At 35.5% G+C, this 24,153-nt stretch overlaps 1 protein-coding gene across 1 annotated transcript; it reads left to right on the forward strand.

Moving 5' to 3' along the window:
* Positions 1 to 850: 850 nt before the first annotated feature.
* LOC121388659 (3-ketodihydrosphingosine reductase-like) lies at positions 851 to 23,794 on the forward strand. The gene is made up of 10 exons (XM_041520098.1): positions 851 to 972; positions 8,271 to 8,360; positions 10,055 to 10,114; positions 12,953 to 13,018; positions 15,043 to 15,138; positions 15,986 to 16,177; positions 17,610 to 17,693; positions 18,137 to 18,220; positions 21,114 to 21,215; positions 22,256 to 23,794. Exons 1-10 carry the CDS (start codon positions 862 to 864, stop codon positions 22,373 to 22,375), a joined length of 1,005 nt encoding a protein of 334 aa, XP_041376032.1. The 5' UTR covers positions 851 to 861; the 3' UTR covers positions 22,376 to 23,794.
* Positions 23,795 to 24,153: the final 359 nt, after the last annotated feature.

Genomic DNA, 24,153 nt, shown 5'->3' on the forward strand with positions numbered 1-24,153 from the left:
GGGCTCGTTGGGCTATTTTCTCGTTCCAGCCAGTGCACCATGACTGGTATATCAAAGGCTGTGATATGAGATATCATGTCTGTGGAATGGTGCATATGAAAGATACCTTGCTACTAATGAAAACACGTAGCGGGTTTCCTCTCAGACTATATATGTCAAAACTATCACTCTGACATGGGCTAATACACATGCACAACATAAACACACACACACACACACACACACACAAACACACACACAACAAACACACACACACACACACACACACTTATTTTGGCTATTTGTCCAGGATGTGCAAAAGTTAATAGTTGTCAGTGATTAGTGAAAAGAAATTCGATATATTATAGTGGTTTTACGCGCCTGGGTCACTCTGGATGGGAGCTGGTATTGTGATGTGAACCCAAGCGACTATGCTTCTTTAAAGGGACATACCCTAGTTTTTAAACACTAACGCATATTTTTGACTATTATAACCGTTTTTTATAACTTAAATCATACTTTAGTTATATTTTATTGTTTAGATTATCAATTTCCGTATATTCGAAGTGTTTTTGGTAATCCTGATGTTTTTTAATATCACAAAATGGATTTGTCATATTTTTAAAAACGCACGTGCGTCTGAGAAGTAACAGTTATGGAATAGAGTTCTAGTTTATTTTTAGAGGATATTTCACCATTTCAAAGTCACAGACTCACGTTTCACTCAATTGTAACTTTATCCAAATGTGTTACAACTTTGTAGATTAACTAAACGTAGTGTTAATTTTCACGGGTTGAAACTAGGGTCTGTCCCTTTAAAATAATCCACATAAGTAAGTAAGAGTTATCTCCCGCTAGACCCTCCAAAGACAAGGAAGAAAGATGTGGCTTTTGATCGCTGTGTCAGTGTTTGTCGGGTTTTTAATTGTGCTGTATTTAGCATCTCCGTTGATAACACCAAAACCACTGGACCTGAAAGGAGTTCATGTGTTGGTGAGCGTCCCCAATTATGCATTTTGCAATTCGTAGTCCATAACAACATTGTTCACAGCATGTGGTTTTGCCAAGTTTTGTAAACAACCTATAATAAGAGGCCCAGTTGAGGAGGTATAAATTGAAGGGACAATATTATTATTTTATTAATTATTGCTTAATAAGTTGATGTTAAAAATACCTTTTTTTTTTTTTTTTTAGTATTTTAGTTGAAAGGTTAACTTTATAATAAATTGAAGTTAAAACTAGTCCCAAAATTGTTTGGCAAAGATTTAGTCAAATATTGATCAGGAAATGACTTTAAAATGGCCTGGTGCAAATAAGGTGTGACATTTGACACCAAAAGATATTTCTTTAAACATGCACAAATCATCTATTTTTGAATGGGGTACATGTTTTATTTTAGCAAAAAAAATTGATTTGCATGCCATCAAGCTTGATGTTGGAACATATTTCGTTATGGTTGGGACATGTAGATTTCGGCATGCTCTACGAGTAATATCTCGAGAAAGCGGAGTCTCTGAAATAAAAAGATGCTAACATGCATTAAGGAAAGCTGAGAAATTAAAATGAACACATATAGCCACATAATATTGCATGCAGGAGGCATAATGCAGATTGGAAACTGTACTGTTATGGTTGGGACACATTTAGCAGGTGCAGTTTAGGATACAAGTGCAAGTGTTATGTACAGAAGATGGTTAGTAATGTTGGGGAATTGTAGTCTATGACCAGTATTATCCAATAAAGCCTTTTTCTTTATTATATCTTCTCAATTCTCAAGTACTGATCCATAAATGTTAGAAATAAGCAATTTAGTGAATTTTGGCTTCATTTGACCATTTTAACTGAAAATACTGTCAAAATATCCCTTTATAGCTGTTGTCATGGTAACGAAACATTTGTTCAAGTTAGGTATGTGATTTATATCATAAATATTTGTATTCTATTGCTTTATAAAGGAAAACACTAATATTAGTAATAATCTTTTATGAATTATACATGTAAGTGTGTCACACAAAAATAGTGATATTTAGTGCAGTTTATCATGTTGATAATTCTACTAGTTGTTGACCGATTCTTCTGAAATTTGAAACATGTTAATTCTGTAGGTTTGGGATGTAGATAATATCAAGAAAAATAATATATTTCCATCACTCATATTTTTATCAGTGCCCCAATACTGGCTTAAAGTATTATTCGTCTTATCTGCACCAGGCCAAATTTAAATGTTTTCCTTTCCAGTATCGTTAAAAACCGTGAACCGGGTTACTCCATAAACTGGTCTATTTACATTTGACTTGTTTTTAAGGAATCTGCATATGACTGAACCCTGACATCAAAATACTTCTGTTGCATTAAAAAAACCTTCCCCAAAACAAAGTGCGCAAATGAGGAAAAGACAAGTAAATGTCAAACAATTTTTATACATAGGGAAATGTGTACACGACCACCATTTTGTACTGTGCGCACAATGTTAAATGACATGTAATATTAAACAAACCTAAATAAACAGTTTTACACTGCTGTCATTGTTAAAGTCATGTCTGCTGCGCAGATTAATTGCATAAGAGTTTTGGTGACTTCACTCTTTAAAAACAATAGCCTGGTTTATGGGAGGAACTGAAAAATGTCAACATTAGACTACGACATGCATTTAATCTCTTCACAACAGAAAATGGCATAGATATTAACATTTGTTGGTTGATTTTGACAATAAAATTAACAAGGTATTTACCTTAAAACATTTAAAACATTATTTCATCAAATTGATCGTGCATTACAATGCACATGTGCAGATTTCCTATTAATAGGCCAGTTCACGGTTACTCAAGGATAAAGGCTATTTCAGTTTTATAATTTCAAGTTATTAGCTAAAGTGAAAAAAAGCTGAGTAAAAATGTACTGAAACAATCAAGTTTAAAAAGTTTTTTTTGTTTAACAACACCACTAGAGCACATTGATTTATTAATCATCAGCTATTGGATATCAGACATTTGGTAATTTTGACATTTAGTCTTAAAAAGGAAACCAGCAACGTTTTTCCATTAGTAGCAAGGGATCTTTTATGTGCACCATCCCACAGACAGGACAGCACATACCATGACCTTTGGTATACCAGTTGTGTTGCACTGGCTGGAATGAGAACCATATAAAATAAAGGTTATGGAATTATGTCAGTTCCATCATCTACATCCAAGGATCCAAAAAAAAGTTGATTTTGTCTGTTTCAGTTTGGCTTTACCTAAAAAAAAAAAATTAAATATTAATGCATTCCGATTATTGAAATTATTTTTTTATGTGGAGTTTACATAATTACATTGTTCAGGTTATAAATAAAACAGCAATATTTGTCCATGTAGTAAATCTTAAATATCATCTGCTACATGCTACGTGGAAAATGAAATTATATTTTATTGATTAGTTTATACCACTAATTAACAAAATATATTCCCAATGTTTATACACTATAAACAGGGACAAGTTAGCAAGATGCTAATGAAATGAGTTTAGTAGGATATAGGCCTACGTGTACAATGTCATATAATCAGTAAAAAAAAAATCTTGACTGGAGCATATTGAGCAAACACTTAGGCAGGTTGGCAGCGGGTTTTTTTCAGTTACATGTATGTAGATGCTTAATGAGTCAAGAGTTGATGAATCATTGAAAAAAGTAAAGTAAAGTTAGTTTTCTTTAACGATTCCTCTAGAGCACATTGATGTTTTATGTTATCATCGGCTATTGGACGTCAAACATAATGGTCATTCTGACACTGTATTTTAGAGGAAACCTGCTGTCACCACATAGGCTACTCTTTTATGACAGGCAGCACGGGATCCCACAGGCAGGATAGCACAAACCATGGCCTTTGTAGAACCATTTATGGATGACTGGTCGATGAAAGTGGTTTACACCTACCCATTGGAACCCAGTACCTACCAGCCTGTAGACTGATGGCCTAACCAAGACGCCACCGAGGCTGGTGTGAACCACTGAAGTCAGTTAACAAATATGCATGGTAAAACTAAAAGAAAATAAGAGTGTGTCCAACTATTGTTAATTGTATGGTCGCATATTGGAATAGTAATTACAAAATGACTGCTAGGCTTTTGTTATAGCCACTCATGAACATTGGATGATTTTTTTATTGTTGTTTTAACAGGTGAATTTCGGTTCCACTTCCTAGGTCTTAAAAATGAACTGCTTTATTGCAGGCCACTATTTCAAGCCCTGAAATTGAAATGAATGTTTGGTGTTCAGCTTATACAGTGGTAGAAAACTAGTGAAGTGCTTGCTGGGGGAGTGGTGGACCATATAATTGACTGTCCTTGTTTTATCCATTAAGGTTTTATACATTAAGCCTGGAAGTCAATATTCCACAACTAGTATATCAAAGACTATGGTATGTGCTGTCCTGTGTATGGGAAAGTGCACATACAGCAGATACCATGCTGCTGTTCTGTATGTTATGTTTATTTTGTTTATCAACATTACTAGAGGCAAAACTTTTTACTGGAATTTGAAGGTGCACTCAACATATTTTAATTATGGTTACATGGTGTTGGACTACTATTTAGAGGAAAGTACATTGATTTATTAAACATCCGCATTTGAATCATTGGTCATTCTGCAATGTAGTCTTTAGAGAAAACCCTGTTACAATTTTTCCATTTCCCACACAGAACAGCACATACCATATCCAGGGCTTCTAGATTATGGTAGCCCCACTTCCATGGCTGGCTAGTAAATAACTACTATAACTAGCCCGATGGCTAGTGGAAAAAAATCCTTGTCAAATCCTGCATTTACATATTTTGTAAATATGAATATCTTGCCCTCTCTTTCCACCCCAATCTAAGGATTTTTAAGCTCAATCTCTCTCTTTAGGTGACATATATCTGATTATTACTATTAGTAAAATTGTATTTATTTAAAGTAGGGCTAGTACATTTTTAATCATGGCTAGATTTTTAAAATCACTGATTCCATGGGTAGTGGATTTTTATAAAATTATAAAAGCCCTGCCATATCCTTTGATATACCAGTGGTGGGGCATTGGTTGGGATGGGAAAAACTCGGTCAAGGAATGGGTCCACTGATGGGCTTTGATCCTACAGCAAAGGCACCTCAGGTGAGTGCTATAGGATCTACCAATCTACTGTGTTAGATTCCTGCCACTCTATTCTCTAGGAATAAAGTTTTTTGTTTGTTTGTTTTGTGTAATGACACCACTAGAGCACATTGATTAATTGATCATCGGCTATTGGATGTCAAACATTTGGTATTTGTGACTCATAGTCAACAGAGAAAACCTGCTACATTTTCCTAATGCAGCAAGAGCTCTTTTATATGCACTTTCCCATAGACAGGAAAACACATATCACATCCAGTTGTGGTGCACTGGTTGGATCAGAAAGGAAATGTTTTATTTAACGAAGCACTCCACACATTTTATTTACGGTTATATGGCGTCAGACATATGGTTACGGATCACACAGATATTGAGAGAGGAAACCCGCTGTCATCACTTCATGGGCTATTCTTTTCGATTAGCAGCAAGGGATCTTTTATATGCAACATTCCACAGACAGGATAGTACATACCACAGCCTTTCTTACATCAGTTGTGGAGCACTGGCTGGAACGAGAAATAGCCTAATGGGTCCACCAATGGGGATCAATCTCAGATCGACCGCGCATCAAGCGAACGCTGTACCACTGGGCTACGTACCACCCCTTGGTTGGATCAAGACAAAACCCAATCAGTTAAATGGATCCACTAAGGTGGTTTGATTCTGTGATGCCAGCCCCTCAGGCGAGCGCTCAACTGATTGAGCTAAATCCCACCCCCAGGAGTTAACTGATGCCAGCAAGTTACCTCTCTAGACTGGGACAGGATTTAGCTATTGGTTGAGGTGCTTGCGTCGTAGGATCAAACCACCTCAGCGGATCTTTTCAACTAATTGGTTTTTTTCTTTTTCTAACCAGTGCACCACAGCAAGGCCATGGTATGTGCTATCCTGTCTGTCGAAAAATGCATATAAAAGATCCCTTGCTGCTAATGTAAAAATGTAGCGGGTTTCTTTTGATGACTATGAGTCACAATTACCAAATATTTGACATCCAATAGCCATGATAAATTAATCAATGTGCTCTAGTGGTGTCGTCAAACGAAACAAACTTTTAACTTTCTTTAGGCCAAGTGTTGAAATATCTAATAGTCTGTATTTTAAAATGAGCTGAAGTGTCGTCAAGTAAAAACAAAATGACATTCATTTCCTTTCTTTTTCTCTGGTTTATAACGGCTTATTCATCTTCTAGTACAAATATGATTTTGTCTTGGGCAATAGCTACACACCATGGTATGCATTTTCCGTATATTGTGAGTTGTTTACAATGTCCAGCACAGTGTTCAGATGAGCAAGTAATTAGTATTTAGACAAATCCATTGTGTTGTCTTGACGTCTTTGACTGACTGTCTACCGCAGTTTGCTGGCTTACAAAGATGCAGGTAATACCTGACTTCAGCAGACATCATTAGAGAGGGTTGAGTGCACATTAGTGTAAAGCACCGTAAAATTACTTTTACGAATTAATGTACAACTGACAGGTGTATAATAACTATTGTTCAGTGAAGATATTGTGTGGATGCATGCACAAGCCTTGGGGCACTGGCCTTGATGACCTGTACCAGCCTCGGTGGCGCAGTGGTTACGCCATTGGACTACAGGCTGGTAGGTACACGGTTCGTAGCCCGGTACCGGCTCCAACCCGGAGCGAGTTTTTAATGGTTCAATGGGTAGGTGTAAGGTCACTACACCCTCTTCTCTCTCACTAACCACTAACCAACTAACTACTGTCCTGGACAGATAGCTGAGGTGTGTGCCCAGGACAGCGTGCTTGAACCTTAGTTGGATATAAGCACGAAAATAAGTTGAAATGAATGAATAAATGAATTGATGGCTTAGTAATTAATGTTAAGACTGGTAGATACTGGGTTCCCATCCTGTTATTGGCTCCACTCAAAGCATGTCGCAAAGTTCCATAATCGTAAAAAAAAAAAAAAAAAATTAATTTTTTTTTTTTTTTTGGTGAAATGTCAATATTATACCTTGAATTACATGGTCACAAACTATTTACTACTGTGTAACAGTAACTATTTACTACTATATTCCGAAACAAATTGTTAACAACTACAAAAAATTACTCTCCTACCTTTAATTGCCATTAGATTTCCTCAAAAGTTTTTCCAGACAAATCACCCCTCTTGAAGAATATTAAAAAAAAAGTCAAAATGGCAGCTGGCACAAAATTACATGCTTTTTGCCCTATGCGCTCTCAGCAAAGTCGATATAGGTGACATAGTTATCATCTGGTGTGTGGAATCGGTGTCTTTGTAATGGGTTTTTCAAGATTTCTGTGTGGACAAACTTTGGAGGAAATCTAACGGCAATTAAAGGTAGAGTAATTTTTCGTAGTTGTGAACAATTTGGTTCGGACAATAATTTATATTTTATTTAAAACAATAATGATGACTGACATCACAGTTTGAATGTGTATTGCACATCTGTTCTGACAAAAGATTGGCACTGTTTATAGTACATATTAATTTTTATATTCAATAAAACCTCAGTTGTTGTAAATAGGTAGGAAATAAATGGGGCATCCAGCTTGTTTGGTGGTGCCCGAAACATTAAAAAAAGGACACAAAAACCCATGATTTTCTCCATGTTCTTTATTGTTTTGATCAAGTAATCTGAAGGAAACCACTGTTTACACTTTAAGGCAGCACATTACAGTTTTGATATTCATAAGTTAATTATGCAATGATTATAGATGGGATTGATTAATTTGTGGAATTTGAAATTATTTATATCACAAATACATTCCACATTAAAACATAGTGAAATGTGACAATTGTAACTTGGAAAGTGCACTTTAATGGGAGATATGTAAGGCCACCACACGATCCATCGGCCTTGTATCTTCTGTCTCAGATACGGTCTCTGGCTGTCGAGAGGCGGGACCCTGGACAGACATGCTCGAAAACCTAAGGGGTATATGAGCATGGCAAAATTATCCGCTCCGCCTTGTATTTCATTTGGACAGACAGCCAGATAGCCAAGGTGTGCCTACAGTTACCCAAGGCTTGTGCTTTAATGCGTGCATATAATTATAAAATACACAGTCAGTAGTAGTGCACTCACCTGACATGCAGTCATCAAAGGATGTGGTATGTACTATCCTGGTGTAAAATATTCTTAGATGTTGTTAAATATTCCTTTCCGTTTCTGCAGGTCACTGGAGGTTCCAGTGGTATCGGTAAGGCAATTGCAGTGGAAGTAGCGCAGAGAGGAGCAAATATCTGTCTGCTGGCAAGAAATAAGGTGATTCATTACTGGGAGTGGGGAAACATTGACTGTTGTTCAATAAATTATAATTAATCACATTGGTGGTGGAGGGTTAGGAATGGGGTTCAGTTTTTTGTTTTGTTTTACATGCAGGGAACCTTTAAAAAAAAAAAAAAAAGTTGATATTGACAGTTGCTCAATTTGAAAATTGATTAGCAACTGCTGTTTAAAATTTTACAATTGTGTAGCAATGTGTAGAACTTGTATAGCTGATCACATTGCAACACTGAACAAAATGTTCACTGATCTATCCCTAGCTACAGAATAAAATTGTATTTAAACCGCATGTGCACGGGGGGAAAATCCTCTGGCAGACCTACGTGTAACTGACATACAATAATAAATACAGTGCCTCACTGGCTTTCACCCCCATCCCTGTGTACACCCCCCATGTGACCAGTTCTAAAACTGTTTTTTGTCAACCACCAATCTGCATTAGTAGTTTTGCTGGTTTGTGTAAGGCTAGACAAAATGTGTTGAATGGTTGCAAGTATTTCTTTCAAATTAAGTATAGAAGAACAAATAAACCAGTTGTACCTCTGGTTAGTGGGATGTAGCCTTGTGGTAAAGCGCTCGCTTGATATAGGTCTCTCTGGGATCGATCCCTGTTGGTGGGCCCATTGGGCAATTTCCCGTTCCAACTAGTGCACCATGACTGCTATATCAAAGGCTGTGGTACATGTATGTGCTACATATCTGGGATGGTGCATATAAAAGATCCCTTACTACTAGTGGAACAATATAGTGGGTTTCCTCTCTAAGACTATGTCAAAATATTTCCAAATGTTTGACATCCATTTGATAAATCAATGTACTCCAGTGGTGTTGTTAAACAAAACAAACTTTTACTCAGGTTAGCATTACCACTAAGAAGCTTTATCTCAGTTATTTGCCCCTGAAAAAATGCAACACTGCTAAACTGATGTCACTTACCGGCCTCGGTGGTGTCGTGCTTAAGCCATCATAGATAATGCTGGTAGGTACTGTGTTCACAGCTTGATACCGGCTCCTACTCAGAGCGAGTTTTTAACGACTTAATGGGTAGTGTAAGACCACTACATCCTCACTCACACTCACAACTAACAGTGATAGAAATAAGCAGATTTTTTTTACTAGACCACTGGACAAATATATCTAGAAATCTACTTGTCCGTCAATATTTTCACTTGTTCAAATAAATGGTTTGTTTTATTCAAGTACCAGGATGATGTTTGTGATTGCTCAGAATTAAACTGCATTGAATATTTTTACTTGTCCACTGAACAACCACTGAGGCACATTTTGCTTGTCCGAATAAATGTTCACTGATCGGGACAAATGGACAAGTGCTTATTTTGAACACTGACTAACAGCTAACCCACTGTCCTTGGACAGACAGCCCAGATAGCTGAGGTGTGTGCCAAGGACAGCGTGCTTGAAACTTGATTGGATATAAGCACAAAAATAAGTTGAAATGAAAATGAAAATCTAGTTTATGACCCTTATGAAATAAGTTTTATATCTTCCTTTTTGAATCTTGTGACAACTCAACATTATTTTACTTGATAATAACTGATAACTTGAGCAATATCCTAATTATACTAATGTCACTTAATTACAACACAACAATCTAAAATGAATTACAACAGTCTAAACAAAATTTTATTGTCTTTTTTATTCTGTTCCATTAGGCAAAGTTAGAGGAAGCCCAGTCTGAAATAGAAAAAGTTTTAGTGGACAAGAATCAACAGGTGAGTTGAAAGCTTTCAGAGGTGGATCTAGGGGGTGGGGGAGCCCCCTAGATTTTGCGACAGTTATAATTTGATTATATATTGATTTTCATTTTTTTTTATGATCCCCTCCAAACCTCCCCCAAAGTTCCATTGGCATTCCGCCTCATGTCATTGGGGCCCCCCTAAATGGATTTTTTGGATCTGCCTCTGACTTTCATGTTTACCTACAGGTAGCTGAGGTGAGAGCCTGGGACATCTTGTCAGATTACAGGCCTTGACCTTAACTTTTTTCAGTGGTAGCCCACCAGGCTACCAGGTTATAAAATCAGGTAGCCCTCAGTAAAAATTGGTAGCACCCTAGTTTTAATAAATTAAAAAAGAGAGAAAAAAAAAGCAAAATAATTTATTTTTTATTTAAACACATTGTTTTAGGTGCGGTTTTTTTATTTAGGTGTTTAAATATCTCGTTGATTGCTGAGTTGTGCAAAAAAAATCTAGTAGATCAGGGGACTTCTGGGTTTAGACCTCTGGTAGCCCGAGCAATAAATTGGTAGTCAAAAGACTCTGGGCTACTGCTAAGGTCGAGCCCTGCAGAAGCATAATGCAGGGATTCTAGAATTGTTTTAAAATTCACTTACCATGGTAAAAATAAAAAATAAAAATTTAACAGCTCGGTGAGGAAATGCATGTATAACTTACTATAAGGTCGCTGTACTGATGTCTCTCATCTAGCCTGGACAGACAGACCGATCAGGTAACTGAATCATGTGCCCAGGACAGCGTGTTTGAACAATAATTGGATATACCTGGAGCACAAAATAAATGAAGGTGAAGATAATTCAGGTTTGCTAGTTTCACCAGTAGTGTGCTTGAACCAGCTGTTGTGCTTGCTACCTGTAAATAGTAAATTGATACTGTATGCCACACCGCATAAAATCACAGTGTGCATACACATTTTTTAATTAAGACCTTATTTCGTTAATTGGGAATAATTTCAAGCTGGAAATCTGATGCTGTTTATGTATGGATGGCAGTTGAACGTAGATCAATGAATTATGTTAGCATGTCCAGGTCAAAGGTCAGAGTTCCATTAAAGTATAATCTGCTGGAAATTAAATATTTAAATCCAGTAGAACACATTAATGAAAAACAAAGGCAAGTGTTATAATTATAAAACGTAACGCAAAATACATTGTAGTTAATTTTAGGGCCATGGAGTTATAATTAAATTTACATTACATAACATCATCCCATTGGTCCAGACGTAGCAATGGGAGTTTGTTCATTTCTTGATGCACGTAAAAATTACATAGTCAGGAAACGTCATATCTGATGACGTCATTTTATATGGGCAAGTTGTTGTATTGAGAGTTATTGTTTATGGACCAAAAATAATTCAAAATAAAGTATGAAGTTTTAATGTTATTATTAGCAAGTATGATTTCAAATTTAATTTTAAGTATTGTCTGTAATTTCTTTTATGTTCATCTGGGTATGAACATAATAAATACCCTGATGAATGTAAAAGAAATAACAGACAATCCAGGGCTTCTAGAATTTCTTTTAAATCCACTAGCCATGGGATCAGTGATTTTAAAAATTTACTAACCACGATTAAAAATTTACAATTTTACTAAAGAGGGAGATAGAGCTTAAAAATACTAACATTGGGGTTGGGATGGAGTCAGTATATTCATATTTACAAAAAAGACTTAATTGCAACATTTAACAAAAATATTTTCACTAGCCGTCGGGCATGGCAATAGTAGTTATTTACTAGCCCAACATTGAATATCACTAGCCATGGGAGTGGGGCTACCATAATCTAGAAGTCCTGGACAGTCCTTAAATGACCCTTTTACTTATAAGTCACATCATCCTTCTATTAAAAAATTGCAAGTTTTTGTTTAAATATGCAGCAATCTCAAGTTTTAATGACATAATATATATATAATACACTTCTGAGGTAACTGGTGTTGCAGTTATTGGTGCTTTAGTGTGTTGTCATCAATAGTTATATACAGTAAAGTACTCTTGTAACGAACCAGGAGGGACCACGATAGTTAGCTCGTTACAGCAGTAGTTCATTGTAAACATTTGCATAAGTTGGGCATTATAATATATATGAAAATAAAACAGGACTTTATGATCAGTTCGTACTATGCAGTAGTTCATTCTAACCATGTTCGTTATAAATGTACTTTACTGTATGTTCAACCCGTCTTATGAATTCTCTTCACCAGATGGAAATTACATATATTAAGGGGCCATTCAAATATTACGTAATGCTTAGGGGAGTGGGGAGGTGTAAGTCCAAGCGTTATGTAGCGTTACAAGGGGTGGGGAATGTATTGAACAGCGTTATGTAACACAATTTTGTTTTCTCTTAAACGTGCCATGCCATGACAACAATATATAATGTAGGTTTTTAGAGATAAATGTAAACCCAAAACAATTATAAATCAAGCTGAACTGCTTTAATACACCAGACATTTTAATTATCACTTTGTTTTCCATTGAACAGCAATATGTCACTTTGATGACATCATCGTAGTACACTTGGGTATAAGTAAACATTGCCACATTGCTTTGTCTGTGTGTTGGGGGGGTATCTCCGAGCGTTATGTAATATTTTGGGGGGTGTATGGTCTAGCGTTACGGGGTGTTACAAGGGGGTGGGCCCTTGTCTAATTTTGACAAAAATAGCGTTATGTAATATTTGAACGGCCCCTAATACCTTACAGTGTATAACTGTAAATTGTCTTTTATTAAATAAAACTGTGTATCATTGCTGTTATCAGTGTTAATTAAGTTATCAACTACAAGTAGATATTAATTGGTACTGTTTCTTTCCAGAAGGTCATCCATATTTCTGTGGATATTTCCAAAGATTATGCAGCAGTGGTGCAGGCAATTCAACAGGTAAGTACACACATGGGTATAAATAAAGTCATGGGGCGGGACGTAGCCCTGTGGTAAAGTGTTCGCTTGATGTGCGGTTGGTCTAGAATCGATGCCTGTTGGTTACCCCATTGGGCTATTTCTCGTTCTAGCCAGTGCACCATGACTGGTATATCAATAGAATAAAATAGAATAGATGTTTAACAACACTCGTGGACAATGGTATATCAAAGGCTGTAGTAAGGGGAAGGGAACTATATTAACATGCCCACATCCTTGCGGTTCGGGCAAGCCCACCATGGATTCGGTTCTGGTATAGCCAGTCCACGATTCCATGACGGGGGGGGGGGGGGGGGGGGGGGGGTTGCTGTAGTATGTGCTATGCTGTCTGTGGGATGGTACATATAAAAGATATCTTGCTACTAAAGGAAAAATGTAATGGGTTTCCTCTCGAGGATGACTATATGTCAGAATTACCAAATATTTGACATCTAACAGCCGATGATTAATGAATCAATGTGCTCTAGTGGTGTTACTAAACAAAGCAAACTTTAAATAAAGTCATATATACCTAATTATACATACCATATAGAATACAAAATCAACTCTTTCATTAGTGATAATTAAAGAGAAATGTTCGTCACCTATTTTTTTATTAGACCTCACAGAAGTACTCATATTCATGAAAATCTATCTGGTTTGTACTAAATGTACTATTTCATTGTTACATGTATTACAGCAGTGTACAGTATAAACTACATTTCGTGGGTGGTGTTGGTGGTATGGCATCTCTAGAGGACAAGGGGTGAAACTTAGCCCAGTGGTACAGCGCTCGCTCGATGCGCAGTCGGTGTGGGATCGATCCCCGTTGGTAGGCCCATTGGGCTATTTCTCGTTCCAGCCAGTGCACCACGACTGGTATGTCCCTGTCTGTGGGATGGTGCATATAAAAGATCCCTTGCTGCTAATCGAAAAGAGTAGCCCATGAAGTGGCGACAGCGGGTTTCCTCTCTCAATATCTGTGTGGTCCTTAACCATATGTCTGACGCCATATAACCGTAAATACAATGTGTTGAGTGCGTCGTTAAATAAAACATTTCTTTCTTTCTTTTTTCTCTAGAGGACAGTTATTATCATTGTGGAGGAAACTCATAGCAAAGTGCATTGTTGATGGGAAAAGAAATATCTGGATAGCTAAAAACATGATTTTATGACATCTGGAAGTTCTACAGATGTTGGGTATCAATACTTTATGAAAACATTTCTTTAGGGGGTATGGAGAGGGGCAAACACACCTGCCTACTCTGCTAGCTACAGTCCTGTACTGTAAAACATCTGAAAGGTTCATTTCCAAAATGTGATGTACGCCCATTTCCAGATTTGGAGGTTAACACTGAAGGCATACATATGTTAGTACAATGCTACAAGTCAACAGCAATAGTAAAGTTGACAATAAAATCCAATTTTAACCCATTGAATGTGATGTCCAAACTGTGCATTGTATATTACATGCTATGTGATGCTGAAGCATAACCGTGTTTTTCCAAAATAATATAAATGGACATGCTGCATTTTTGGAAATTAACTCTTCACATCGTAAAAACTGTCTTTCTTATCCATATGGTTCAACACAATCAAGCTAATAATAATCATATGAAGCACACGTGTAATAACAAGTGCAATGATGTAATTTTGGGAAGCGATATCATAACATGATGTTGCTTCTCCAGTCCTAGCTCAGACTGTGCATTTGAAATATGACGGCATTTCGTAGTCTTCTTCTAGTTGTGGCTGAAACATTTTGAGTTTGGTCTTGTTATTCATAAAGAAAACAACAATAATAATACGGAAAATAAAGAAATTATTACACTTGCTTGCGAGTTGTACTGATTTTACGAAACTCTTGTCAGGTTTTATGTATTACCCTCTCACTTGAGCAATACAAAAATCCTGACACTCGTTTCGTAAAACCAATACGACACACAAGCTCATATAATAATCTCTATGTTGTAATCTGACTGATGGTTGTGTGTTATTCCTGCCAGGCGGAGGAGGAGCTGGGCCCGGTTGTGTTACTAGTGAACTGTGCGGGTGCGTCTGTCGCTGGCTCGTTTGAAGACCTGTCACTCAACGACTTTAAGGTATCAATATTTAAACACGTGTCTTTAATTTTTAAAGAGATAGTAGAAAGGAGTCGTTGAAGAAATATTCCTTTTCTTTCCTTCTTGGCAGTATAACTACAATGATGTAACATGTTTGGGTGGTTAATAGGCATCAACACCATGTTTTTGTTAGCAGTATACTGTAGTTCCATTATATAATGGTTGATGTATGTGTTTTAGAAGTTGATAAGACACAAACTATATTAAATTTTGCACCATGTTTTTTGTGAGCAATGTAACTATAATGATGTAACATGTTTTAACAGATGATAGACATAAACTACATTGGCACCATATTTTTAAGTCCCCTACTGGTCCAACTAGAGGGGACTATAGGTTTCATCTCCGTCCTTCTGTTTGTCTGTCCATCTGTCTGTCTCACATATACATGTAGTATTCTGTATGGGTTTTTTCACAATTCCTTGAGATGACATTTTGTGTATAGCTTTATCATCCACTGTTACAGATAAAGTTTAACTTCCATGACGATTTACCTATTTTACACAGAGTTATGGCCCTTGAATTTAGGAAAGATGGAAATTTGTTTGGCCCAGTAGGGGACATGTGTTACTTTAACAGTACTCTCAGAATTCCTGTTAACAATATACCTATATGATATAAAGATTGATGTGACCAATTTTAGCAGATGATAGACATAACCTACATCAGTACCATAGTTTTGTTAACAATATAGCTACATTGTATACCGATTGATGTAACCTGTTTTTTAGCGGATGATAAACATAAATAACCTACATTAGCTCCATATTTTTCTTATCAGTATAACCACATTATATAATGATTGAAAATGTAACCTGTGTTTCAGCGGATGATAGACATAAACTACATCGGCACAGTACACGTAACGCGGGCAGTCATTCCAAGCATGAAGAAAAATCAACATGGCCGAATTGTGTTCATCTCTTCGCAGGCCGGTCAGATTGGTTTGTACGGCTACACGGCCTATTCCGGGTCAAAGTTCGCGCTCAGAGGTCTGGCCGAGGCACTGCACATGGAGGTGGGTTCGTTTAATTATTACAGTGACACCCCTCAAAACAGGACCCTCTGTAAATTGGAATTCTTTCAAAACCAGACTCTTATGTAAACTAGAATTCTCTCAAAACCGTATTCTCGGTTAACTGGAATTATTACAAAACCGAACCAACTGTAAACTGGAATTATTGCAAAACCAGACCCTCTGTAAACTGGAATTGTCGCAAAACTGGACCCTCTGTTAACTGGAATTCCCTCAAAACCGGACCCTCTGTAAACTGGAATTCCCTCAAAATCGGACCCTGTGTAAACTGGAATTCCTTCAAAACTGGACCCTCTGTAAAGTGGAATGATTATAATTATTATAGCTAACCCAAACGTTTTTCACGGTCTCTTTTTAGATATCAGTACAGAACATAACCTCTCTAAACGAGATACCCATTAAAACTGAATGTTTTACTTGGTTCCATAAGTCGTTCCAGCCAGTGCACCACAGATGGTATATCAAAGGCTGTGGTATGTGCTGTCCTGTGTGAGAAAGTGCAGATGACAAGTCAGAATTACCAAATGTTTGACATCCAGTAGCTGATGATTAATAAATTAATGTGCTGTAGTGGTGTCTTTAAACAAAACAAATTTCTTTTTTCTTGGTTCTATGGCTGTCTGGAATAGAGGTGTTTCACTGTATCTGTATGGTTCAGAATTCATGAAGGAAGGAAATGTTTTATTTAATGACACACTCAACACTTATTTATGGTTATGTGCATCAGACATGGTTAAGGACCACATAGATATTGAGAGAGGAAACCCGCTGTCGCCACTTCATGGGCTACTCTTTTTGATTAGCAGCAAGAGATCTTTTATATCCCTTAGACAGGGTAGTACATACCACAACCTTTGATATGCCAGTCGTGGTGCACTGGCTGGAACGAGAAATGGCCCAATGGGCCCACCGACGGGGATTGATCCCTAGACCGACCGCGCATCGAGCAAGCACTTTACCATGGGACAGTGCATATAAAAGATCCCTTACTGCTAATAGAAAAGAGTAGCCCATGAAGTGGTGACAGCGGGTTTCCTCTCTCAAGATCGGTGTGGTCCTTAACCGTATGTCCGACACCATATAACCGTAAATGTGTGGAATGCATAGTTAAATAAACCATTTCTTTCTTTCTTTGTGTAATGTAGATTTCTGATTTCAGTTATATGCATACTGTGTGTGACTGTGTATATACTGTTAGTTTTTACGATTTCAATTAAAACCATTCAGTGTTAACTTTTTAATTTCAGTTAAAACCGTATACTTTTCATAATACATTCATTTTCTAATTTCAGTTAAAACCGTAGCATTAGCTTTCTAATTGCAGTTAAAAGTGTACAATGTGTTTACAATGTTAACTTTCTAATTTCATTTAAAATCATTCAATGTGTGTGTAACATTCACTTTCTAATTTCAGTTAAAACCATACAATGTGTATGTTACGTTAGCATTCCCTCCAGATACAGACACACCTGGCTTTGCTGAGGAACAGAAATCAAAGGTAGGTGTAATGTTTATATACACTAAATATCGGGTTACTAAATATTTAACACACACCCCTAAAATTTTACCTGTTAATAGCCTTTTCTAAAAATGAAGTCATTTTTTGTTTAAGGAAAACAAGTAGAGCAGGGTTGCAGTAAATGATGGAAGGCAGCCCTTGAAATTAATTAATTAAAACAAATTATGATTTTTAAAAAATATAAAAGTAGATTAATCTTAAATTTAAAAACAATTTATTACTGGTATGTTTTTAACCTTTGAACCTGTTTGTTTTTGAGAAATTTGTGTTAAATGAAAAATAATGGGCATGAGTTCAACCCATACCCCCTTTCAATGGTTAGGGTAGTTTTAGGTATACGGTTAGGGTTTGTCTTTAGAGCCTTTGATATAGAGGGGTACGGGTCGAAATAATGTTCATCTCTGTATGTTTTTATTTTTCAGCCTGAAGAAACTCGACTTATTTCTGAAACTGCGGGTCTGTTTCAACCGTCAGTGGTGGCATCGTCAATTATTAAAGATGTTGTGGTCAGTACAAAAAGTGATACCAAACTGAGTCTGAATATGTTGCTTCTGTTGAAATGTCACCAATAAATAGAGATTATTATATGGCCAAGTGTCAGGATTTTTTTATTACTCGGTGAGAGTGAAGATAATACATGAATCCTGACACAAGTTTCATAAAATCAGTACGACCCACACTTGAGGTTAATAATTTCTTTATTATCCATATTATTATAACACTTGTAATTTATTTATGAATAACAAGGACTGTTTCAAAATGTTTCAACCACAACTAAAAGGAAACGACAAAATGACGTCATATTTCACATGCACAAAATTCCATCATTACACTTGTTATTACACATGTTATTACACTTGTTATTACACGTGTTATTACACTTGTTATTACACATGTTATTACACATGTTATTACACTTGTTATTACACATGTTATTACACTTGTTATTACACATGTTATTACACATGTTATTACACATGTTATTACACTTGTTATTACACATGTTATTACACTTGTTATTACACGTGTTATTACACATGTTATTACACTTGTTATTACACGTGTTATTACACGTGTTATTACACGTGTTATTACACGTGTTATTACACATGTTATTACACTTGTTATTACACTTGTTATTACACATGTTATTACACATGTTATTACACATGTTATTACACATGTTATTACACTTGTTATTACACATGTTATTACACATGTTATTACACATGTTATTACACATGTTATTACACTTGTTATTACACATGTTATTACACTTGTTATTACACTTGTTATTACACGTGTTATTACACATGTTATTACACTTGTTATTACACTTGTTATTACACATGTTATTACACGTGTTATTACACATGTTATTACACATGTTATTACACTTGTTATTACACTTGTTATTACACGTGTTATTACACGTGTTATTACACATGTTATTACACATGTTATTACACTTGTTATTACACTTGTTATTACACTTGTTATTACACGTGTTATTACACTTGTTATTACACGTGTTATTACACTTGTTATTACACTTGTTATTACACGTGTTATTACACTTGTTATTACACGTGTTATTACACTTGTTATTACACTTGTTATTACACGTGTTATTACACTTGTTATTACACTTGTTATTACACGTGTTATTACACTTGTTATTACACGTGTTATTACACTTGTTATTACACTTGTTATTACACGTGTTATTACACGTGTTATTACACATGTTATTACACATGTTATTACACTTGTTATTACACTTGTTATTACACGTGTTATTACACGTGTTATTACACGTGTTATTACACTTGTTATTACACGTGTTATTACACGTGTTATTACACGTGTTATTACACTTGTTATTACACGTGTTATTACACGTGTTATTACACGTGTTATTACACGTGTTATTACACGTGTTATTACACTTGTTATTACACGTGTTATTACACGTGTTATTACACATGTTATTACACATGTTATTACACTTGTTATTACACTTGTTATTACACGTGTTATTACACGTGTTATTACACATGTTATTACACTTGTTATTACACGTGTTATTACACTTGTTATTACACGTGTTATTACACTTGTTATTACACTTGTTATTACACGTGTTATTACACTTGTTATTACACGTGTTATTACACTTGTTATTACACTTGTTATTACACGTGTTATTACACTTGTTATTACACTTGTTATTACACGTGTTATTACACTTGTTATTACACGTGTTATTACACTTGTTATTACACTTGTTATTACACGTGTTATTACACGTGTTATTACACATGTTATTACACATGTTATTACACTTGTTATTACACTTGTTATTACACGTGTTATTACACGTGTTATTACACGTGTTATTACACTTGTTATTACACGTGTTATTACACGTGTTATTACACGTGTTATTACACTTGTTATTACACGTGTTATTACACGTGTTATTACACGTGTTATTACACGTGTTATTACACGTGTTATTACACGTGTTATTACACGTGTTATTACACGTGTTATTACACGTGTTATTACACATGTTGTTACACTTGTTATTACACTTGTTATTACTCGTGTTATTACACGTGTTATTACACATGTTATTACACATGTTATTACACTTGTTATTACACTTGTTATTACACATGTTATTACACTTGTTATTACACGTGTGTTTCATATGTTTTATGTTGACTCGGTTATGTTGAACCATGTGGATAATAAAACTAAATACTACAATATAGTCACTAAAATATATGTATGTTGCCGTATCGGAAAACACTGTACAGAGTTCATTCAAGTGTAAAGGGGAAAAGACCCCAAAAACCAAACAAACGTCGGTGTTTTCAACGATTATATTATTATTATTCAGTTATGTTTGTTTAGACAGCTACAAGCCAACATTAATAGCAAATGTTTGTTAATTTTTTGTCCAGATAAATTGTAATACTATGCAGGTTTAGACAGTTACATTCTGGTGCAGGGCCCCGTTCCACGAAGCGATCTTAGCCCTAAGATCAACTTAAGTGCATAGGGTAGTTATGTGCTTAAGGTAATCTTAGGGCTAAGATCGTTTCGTGGAACGGGGCCCTGGTCCGTAACATAATACATAACTTGTACATTTTTGTATTTTCTGTTATTTTTTGCAGTTGACATGGCATCATTCTGACTCTTTTCTAAGATGTAAATTGTTTTGTTTTCAGTCGGGTAGATTCTTCAGTTATGTGGGTTTTGATGGCTACATTCTGACTCTTTTCTAAGATGTAAATTGTTTTGTTTTCAGTCAGGTAGATTCTTCAGTTATGTGGGTTTTGATGGCTACATTCTGACTCTTTTCTAAGATGTAAATTGTTTTGTTTTCAGTCGGGTAGATTCTTCAGTTATGCAGGTTTAGATGGATACATGCTGGCTGCTGTTACTTGTGGAATGTCTCCAGTCACGTCAATCATGGAAGCAACTCAACAGGTAATACAAGCCATCACACTCTTCTACGACAAACCAAATCCATCTGTAGTGTTTATCATCAGGCAGGAATACGTTGTTGTAAATATTTCTGTTACTGAAAGTTGTAAATCAGCTAAAAAAAAAATTGCTTTATTTTATCAGCAATTATTTATTAATAATGTTTAACAATTGTGTAGCAATATTTAAGACATACCTAACGAATTGAAATGCGATATTGAACAAAATGTCCCAAATCTTCAACAGTACACCGAAACACTGATTTGGAAATCATATTTGAGGAATTGTTAAACTCTCTTAGGATAGATTTCAGGCATTGAATTTGGATATTTGTTTTTAGGATGTGTTAGAAGCAGTGGCGTTGCGTAGCTTGCCAGCGCCCGGGGCAAGGCATGTATTGCGCCCCCTAATCAGTGGACCGTTAGCACTCCCCGAATCCCTTCCATCAGTCCAGAATTTTGCGCCCGGGGCAATCGCCCCGGTAGCCCCACCCATGCTACACCACTGGCTAGAATCATGAAATGATGTGCTATATATATTTTGGGATTCTATCTCATAAACTTACACTTCTGACCCAAAACCTGGAATTTGCGAAAGCATGGAATCCTACTAAATTCTTTTATATGCACTTTCCCACAGAGTAGAGTAGCATATGTCACGGCCTTTGATATACCAGTAGTAGGGCACTAGATGAAATGGTTATGTACTGGTAACCAAAAAAAAAAAGAAAAGAAAAGAAAAGTCCATCCCAGAAAAAGACATAAAAAAGAATTCAAAATAATGCATATTAAATTTTTATTTACATGTTGTTTCATTTTGAAACCTAAACCGACCTTTTATTTATGATATTCTGTTAAACAAAATAGCAAAAAAAAAAAAATACTAGACAGACAGATATCTTTATTTACGTCTCACCTCATGTACAACATAATTACATTTAAAATAAACATATAAAAGTACATAAGCCATCCCATAGGGAATTATGAGAGACGATATATACCATACTAAATACAATACTAAAATACTATGTTTTGTTCTTTCAGGTGGCATGTATGGGAATATTCCGAATTATCTCCCTTTTCTATCTGGACCACTTCGACCGGATCTGCCGCAAGTGTAAACAGGAGCGGTCTGACCCGTCCAGTGAAAAGAAAACTTCGTGAAACGTGCTACTTATTTTATAAATATTTATTCAGCTGTTGACTAGAAAGAACTTTTGAAAACAATATATGCATTAATTTGATATTAAACACGCACAATATTTTTGCACCTGTTCAAATAATGTACTGTATATTATATATGTTTATGTGATAACATAGCCTGATACATCTCTTTATGTCCCAGAATGTGGCATTAACAACGAAAACTTTTGACACAACAAATTCCTACTATGGTAGATATTTTTTTCCAATTCTTTGTAATTTTGTTTTTACATTGCATTTACTGGGGAATTTTTTTTATCATTTGTTTCAAAAACTTTTTTTTTTAAAGTAAAAGTGATAAATTATAATATTATTGTATGAGTAACCATGATAACCATATGGAATAGTGTTTGTTTCGTAGTTTATTCCCATATAAAAAACCCTTTTATTTGATGTTTATTACACATACATTTAAATATTATATTATATTATGTTATTAGAACAGATGCACACATGTTCTTGTACTTTTGCTGCAGTCTGTTATTGATGGAGTAATTTTATTTTTGTTTTAAAATATGCACATAAAATGCAAGGTTGTTATATTTATGCATATACAGGTGTAATGTCATGTATTGGACATATTGGGGTTTTTTTTGCACCATACAGAAGAATTTCTACTCCAGATAACAAAGGAAACTGTGCAGAGTTTATTTGAGTAAAGTGATAGTAGCCAGTAATTTATTGTCTTGATTGAAGTCCAAAAATAAGATACAAATATTGCCTTTCTGACTGGAGGGAGGAGGGGGGCATATTTATTCGCCTATGAAAACTTGGTTTAAATAAAAAAAATCATTTTGGGGTAGTGAGTATATATAAATAAATTAATGCCTACCCGTGGTTTTTTAAAATAAATTTTGGAACAGTCCAAATCAAATTCAAGTTTTTCACAAATTTGGAGACATAGCTTTTTGTTGATTTTATTATTGGGGAATAATAATACTCGCTGAAAACCCTCAGAAAGATCATTATAGTGTTGATTTTTTTCATTGGCAAATAATATTCGCTGAAAAAAGATGAAAGACCGTTAATGTTGTGTGATAATACATGTAGTTTTATACAAGCAGGCACGTTCATGTATGTCTAAAAGCAGTCTTGTAAAACAGGTGACTGGTTAATGCAGGGCAGTTTGTACTATATTATACTCTTTTTTTTTTATGAGAATATTAAAACAGATATATACAGGCACGGCAGAAGCAAGTAGACATTGGGGGGGGGGGGGCTGACAGATCCAGCGTGCAAAGCAAGGTTTTTAGGGGTTTTGGGGGTATGTTCCCCTGTAAAATTTTGAAAATGAGGTCCTGAAATGCAATATTTTAAAAGGTGAGACGTTAATAAAATATTGAATTGAATTGAAATTTCCTGCATTCATCTCTGTCTTAAGATTTACTACCAATAATATTTTTGATTCAGAATTATTGGAGGGGCTAGAGTCTCCCCCCCCCCCCACTCCACTGTGCCTGATACATGTATACAGTATACATTTCAGAGTGCTGTATTATATATACTGACACACAATGAAAACGCAAAACAGATATTTTTCAATATTTTGTTGTGGTTAATGAAAAATATATTTATTGGACTTAAAATAACAATTTATATCTGTTTTGCGTTTTCATTGTGTGTCAGTATAGTTTGATAGAATAGTAAGGTGGCCTGTTCAGACAGGTGGTGGTTTTGTACATTTCATACGACATTGGATGATTTGGGCTAATAAGTACTGTAATTGTTTGACAGACTTG

The sequence above is a fragment of the Gigantopelta aegis genome, chromosome 14, assembly GCF_016097555.1.
Source record: "Gigantopelta aegis isolate Gae_Host chromosome 14, Gae_host_genome, whole genome shotgun sequence".
Lineage (NCBI taxonomy): Eukaryota > Metazoa > Mollusca > Gastropoda > Neomphalida > Peltospiridae > Gigantopelta > Gigantopelta aegis.